This window comes from Schistocerca cancellata, chromosome 10 (genome assembly GCF_023864275.1).
Source record: "Schistocerca cancellata isolate TAMUIC-IGC-003103 chromosome 10, iqSchCanc2.1, whole genome shotgun sequence".
NCBI lineage: Eukaryota > Metazoa > Arthropoda > Insecta > Orthoptera > Acrididae > Schistocerca > Schistocerca cancellata.
In genome coordinates this window covers 176,283,164-176,289,163 of record NC_064635.1, presented here as the reverse complement: position 1 = coordinate 176,289,163, position 6,000 = coordinate 176,283,164, and the positions used below count along the sequence as shown (strand labels likewise).

At 38.4% G+C, this 6,000-nt stretch overlaps 1 protein-coding gene across 3 annotated transcripts in view; it reads right to left on the bottom strand.

The window, feature by feature from the left end:
* Positions 1–641: 641 nt before the first annotated feature.
* The window catches only part of LOC126106891 (uncharacterized), a 276,906-nt gene continuing 271,547 nt past the window's right edge, over positions 642–6,000 (bottom strand). The window contains exons 9-10 of one of the 3 annotated variants that reach the window (XM_049913303.1): positions 4,683–5,458; positions 642–4,385 (exon numbers count right to left, since the gene is read on the bottom strand). In XM_049913303.1, coding sequence (XP_049769260.1) covers positions 4,030–4,385; positions 4,683–5,458 — 1,132 coding nt within the window. In that variant the 3' untranslated portion in view covers positions 642–4,029. Of the gene's footprint in view, positions 5,459–6,000 lie in introns of all 3 variants that reach the window. The other 2 variants (XM_049913302.1, XM_049913304.1) reach the window with 2 other exon arrangements.

Genomic DNA, 6,000 nt, shown 5'->3' with positions numbered 1-6,000 from the left:
TCTAAAATATTTCCTTCATGAGTGGGGTTCCTAAGTACTGTTCTAGGTAGTTTTCAGAGAAGGCTTTTAGTAAAACTCACATGATGTCTTATCACATCCACCATTAGCAAAACTGTAATTTTCCCAGTTAATAGTTGGAAAATTAAAGTTACCACCAATGATTACAGTACATATGTACAAGTGAACTGAGGTTTTCTCTGAAGTTTCCAGTTGCATCAGGAGATGAGGCTGGTGGGCGATAGAAGGATGCAGTCATCATTTTATGCTCATCCCTGATACTACGTCTTGCCCAAACAATCTCACATGCAGCTTCAATTTGTACCTCGGTGGATCTGAGTTTCTTATCTACTATGACAAATACACCACCTCCGTTTCCCTTTTGATCTTTAGTAAGAAACATGCCCGCAGAGCCACTCATTTGTTGATTGTAACTGTTCAGTTAGTAATGTGACGATATAGCTTCCACACAAATGTGTATTGACAGTGATGAATCTCTGATTGCGTCAAAGATCCATTGATAGTAATCCCCAAATTCTTATTTTAAAGCCAAACACAAGTTCATAACAGAAGATGTATAAAAGGATTCTGGACAATTTTGTATATTTAAATGAAAAACTATTTTGAAATTTTAAAATATACTTTAAAGTTTGTAAATATAGCAATACAGTAAGAAATCCACCAATTTTAATTGCATTTGCTTAGAAAAGTTCAATACAATGCAATACAATATGAAAATACTTCAATTTGAGAGTATTGAATATTTGCAATTCATAACACATCATATCCACAAACAGGAAAACAGAAATGATAATAGGCAATAACATTTAACAACAGAAAAATGTCTTCCTTTGTAATGCTGTGAAAAATGCTGAAAATGTATGTCAATCCTTTTGCACAATCCAATAAATTTGCTAACCAAAATATATTTTATTACTAATGGTCACCCATTTCTTCCGTAGCAAATACCTCTAAAACATACAAAGTTTTACGTAGTTCTGATTGAGATTGTTTTAAATCACAGTTTTTCTGAAATCATAAAAATATTTTATTTATTCTTTGTTTTTTAAAAAGATTTCATGAAATATTGTCAACAATTTCTGAACATACTGTCACAGGAATTGTTAACATCAACATTAAACGCTTTAATACTATCACAAACATGTGATCCTGTGAAATAAAAAATTTGTGACACTTGTCTCAATAAAAGAGTTGGAGGTAGGCTGGTAAGTCAGGTATCACAGGAAACAAAAAAATTAAAACCTCACAACTTTATCTTTACAATCTTCCAGTTCCTACATCAAGAGACAATTAAAGTGAACATAAAAAGTTTGAGATACAAGTTCCTGCAACTTGAGATAAATCTCATTTTCCATTTCTGTACCTGCATACAGTCCCATATGTTAGCTATTGCATATTCTCCCTTAGTCTCAAACAGTGTTTAGCTTAATTTTTGTCATATTTCAATCACTGTGAGGAATGTAAACACTAGACACTTGATATTCATCATTTCTTAAAAGCGTTATCAAATTTTTCTCTTTTAGAATTAACCAAATATACAACAAAACAAAACAAAACAAAACAAAGCAACAGAAAAGAGGCAAGATTCACATGCAAACAACGCATAGTTTCGTAAGTGCTATGGTTTACAGTCTTTTACATTAAAATGAGTATTGTATATCTTTAACATAAAAAATATCTTTCTCCTGTACAATTAACAGGGAATGACAAAATATAGTATAAATCCTAAAAGTCAACACCTCTTATTTCATCTCAGCACAATACCATGCATGACCATGTAGGTCTATGGCAGGGTATTTGGAAAATGATTAATTTGTAGTTTTCTGAAATAACGTAATTAGCACTCGGATGAGAGAGAGAGAGAGAGAGAGAGAGAGAGAGAGAGAGAGAGAGAGAGAGTTAATGGAATAATGGCTACTAGGGATTTGGAAAAGGAGGGAGTGAGAGAATGTAATGGAAAACTATATGGGAAATAGTTTACAGTAACATGTAGAATATTCTGTGTAAGTGTAGCTGCTCTGACCACCTTCCTGTAAGTTTCTTATTTTGTTCATATGTTACCATCTCCAGGAAATTTTACCTTAAGGTGATTTTGTAAGTCAAACAGAAGGAACATAATGAAAGTGAAGAATGTATGTGTTATATTTGGGGTGTATCTGTTGAAGGTAGCTTTGACATAGATAGTGGAAGCAATCATTAAATTTAATTTACCACTAATTAATTTACCACTATTCATTGGTTCATTCTTACAACTTTAAAAATATGAAAAAGAAATAACCTTTGGAACTTGAGACTCCCATTCCTTTTCCCAAACAAACTTATTCTCACTTTTAAGTACCTATCTGAATGTGCAATAACAGTTACATGTGTTTTAACATTAATTCGTTCACAGAGAGTCTCACAAAGAAGAGGCATCGCCCATCAGGCATATGGAATGGGCCACATTATTCAGCAACAGACAGTAGAAGCTACTACATCCACTTCTGTAGCAGTGAACCATATTAAATTTAATCATATCAGGTCTATACATATTAAATGAAATGTTTCTATAATTGAAATTTGAATTATTTCTATATAAATTCCTGAATTTAATCAGACCATCAGATCAAATTCAATGGAAAACCATTTTTAATTATATAATAGTTGAACAAAGTTTGATGCTTCACCAACATCTCAGTTATAATGAGAAAAATAGTAACAAATTTCATTGCTCCAAAGTTTATTTGAATGTCAAACAAATTTTGAAAGTGTTAGGCCTCCTGGAGGAGGTCATATATGCAACAAAAAAATTTCAACCATTTCCAAGTGTATCAAAAGTTTGCATCAAGACCTAGTTTCTCTCATTCCATATAATATTTAAAAAATCCAGAACACACATACAAACAAATTTAAAAAAAAAAACAGAAATATAAAAGCTGTAGGAGTGCTTATTGAATAACAAGTAAAGAATCTAAAACATGTAACAGGCATCACACATTTACGAATACTGTTAAGTCTACAGAATCGTGCAACACACCTACACAAATGTGCACACACATTCTCAACTCCTTACTGCTGGATTGTGGTCACTGCCTCAAAGCATGTAAATTTCTTTTATAAGTTTTTTATGTGGTTTATGCTCTCTATTACAACACATCTATGTAAATAAGTGGTGATTGTGCAAATGGGAATGGGAAAGACAAAACTACAACACCAAGACTGACACTTCTCAAACAGTGCTAACATTTGGAAGTTCTCCAACAACAACATAGATACTGAATAGTAATAAGTAAGTAATTTATGAACAAAGCACCTTTCATGGAATATTTTCAGCACAAATAACAAATATGTGCTACAATATGTGATACAATCATTATAGTACAGCATTTATGTTCACAAGAAACTGTACATGCTTCATTCTTGATAAGGTTGCAAGCCACTGCTGTGTGAACAATTGAACAGTGAGTGGTCTACGCATAACATCAACTTCCTTCAACATGCAGTAACTAAGCAGTATGACAACAGAAGTTACCTTATTGTACAGGGCCAAGTAATCAAACAATGAAGTCTGTTATCCAATATTATGCAATCAAACCTGATCTCTTATTTACTCATGAGTGATTCATTAAATAATAAAATTAGCTCTTCAGTCAATTATGTACTGCAGTTGGCACTGTTTTCAAGAAATAGGTCTTCGGATAGAATATGAAGCCTGCCAGTTGCTGCTTGTTTATGTTCCTTTCCTAATGAATAAATCCTTTAAATCAAAGGATTAGATATAATGCATCAAGCCAGAAGTCATTCACAGGCACCTAGAATTTCATTCAGGCAGCTTTTCCTAAATGATTCCAGTCAAAGAAACAACTGTTCCCAGGACATCCTTCAGCAAAGTACACCCGAATTTTCAATTCATAAGCAGCGAAAGAGGAATAAAGACAATGACATGCACACGGATGACGAAAATGCATTTTATATTAAATTGTGGCTGAAATACCAAAAGCTGGCTATTGCATGCTCAGTTCTACAGAGCAGTTATACAAGAGGATGGGCCAATAGAGTCAGAAAAGCAATAAGTACAGTAAGTCGAGGTTGCATCAATACACAGCTTTCTGCACTACTTCCTGCAACCCTCGTGTTCATCTCAGCAGTGGGTGGTTTTGGTTGCTGTGCAAAATTTGGCGGCTGTGGTGATTTCTTAGCTTTCTCCTCTTCCTCCTTGATGGACTTCTGGTACGCCGCATCCCATTTGGCCCGATCGATGCTCAGCAGCAGAGTGGAAAGCACCTCGCGAAGCTCAGAACGCAGGCCAGCCACGACCTGCTCTGTGGCATTCAGCTTTTTCGGTGGCACCGATGTGCCATTGGCAGATGCAGCAGTCGCATTGAGACCTGCCAGGGATGAAGTAGAGTTCGTTACGTTCCGGTTATCGGGAGAAGTACCGTTAACAAGTAAGGTTGTATTTGGGATCGTGTTGACAGGCATCACACTGGAAGCGTTAGGTGAAAGAGGTGTACTCGTGGATACGGCCATTACAGAAGACAGATTGGAAGGAGGTGGAGTGGAGGTAACGGCAGGGGCCAGACTTGCAGGTGTTGTTGTGACAGCAGCACTATTTTGCAAGAAAGGAGCCAGGGTCACGTTTTTGGCAGCAATAGTAGTGTTTGGGGAGCCAGTCGTGACATTACCTGTAGAATTCGATGTCGTCGCATTGGCTGCTGTAGCATTCGGGCTGGTGGCATTAGTGCCGTTGATGACTCCGAACAGAATCTTCAGCTCTTCCTCAATACCGTCATCAACTACTTTTGTAATGTTCTCTGGGACATTGTTCATAATGTAAGTGAAATTCACGAGAGGTTCGAAGCCCTTCGGCCGCAGCGGCCGCTCGATAGCTCTGGCTGCCGGTGGCTTCGAGGTGGTGGTTGTGAGTGGATCCATCAGGACGTCAATGTTAACTTTCAGAGGATCTTTCTCAGTCTCCTTGCTGAGCAGCAGCATCCTGTCCATGCCGATCTGGTCTATGCCCTTCTCGGCAACCAATTTGCTGTAGCGGAGGTGCCGCCTGTCGAGAACCTTCTCGAGGAACCGCGCCCAGTGCCACACCACGCTGTCGACGTCTGCATCGGTCCGGGCCGCCATGGCGTACGAAAAGTAATTTGTGGCGGTGAAGCCGACTTCCTCGTCAGAGACGGGGAGCAGGTTTGCGAAGAAGCTCGGTCCCTGCTTGGCGACAGCACGAGCCACAGACAGTACTCGGTTCAGGTCCGTGCGCAGTGACGTGGTGGCTCCACCGCACTTCATCGCGTCTTTGCTGTGGAACCAGCGCTGCAGCGGCTCGTCCTCGACATCGTGTGGCGAGCTGCACTTGGGCCGTCCCGGTACCGCATCTTTTCTCAACGTGGCCCAGCCGGCAAGGGGCAGAAGGTTGCAGTCACAGCGCCAAGGGTTGCCTTCCAGTTCCAAACTGTAACAGGTGAAAGAAAATTACAAATTTTTTTTTTTGTTGAATCCTAGGGTTGCAAATAGCAAGAATGAGTTTAAGCCATCAAGTTGGCATCATGGGTATATACACCTGTAATCACCTCATTCTCAGATTATTGTTCACAGCCTTCTGCAACTTTTAACTAGTGAGAATGATGAGTTTCTGGCTCACAGGTGTTACAATCCTTTCTCCACCAGATAGTACCCCTCATCAGTCAAGATAATTTATTCTCAGTTAGTTACAAGGTTTTCACTGTTCATACTGATGAGGTAACGAATAATGGCAGTCATTATGCTGAAGAGAAACTAACTAGTCTAACTGTACTGGAGCTTGCTCGTAATATGTTTGGAAACAGTTATTGCATTTATCTTAACAACTGGTATACCACTCCATTTTGATCGACAAACTAAGGGGTAAGGACAAATGGTTCAAATGTCTCTGAGCACTATGGGACTCAACATCTCAGGTCATCAGTCCCATAGAACTTAGAACTACTTAAACCTAACTAACCTAAGGACATCACA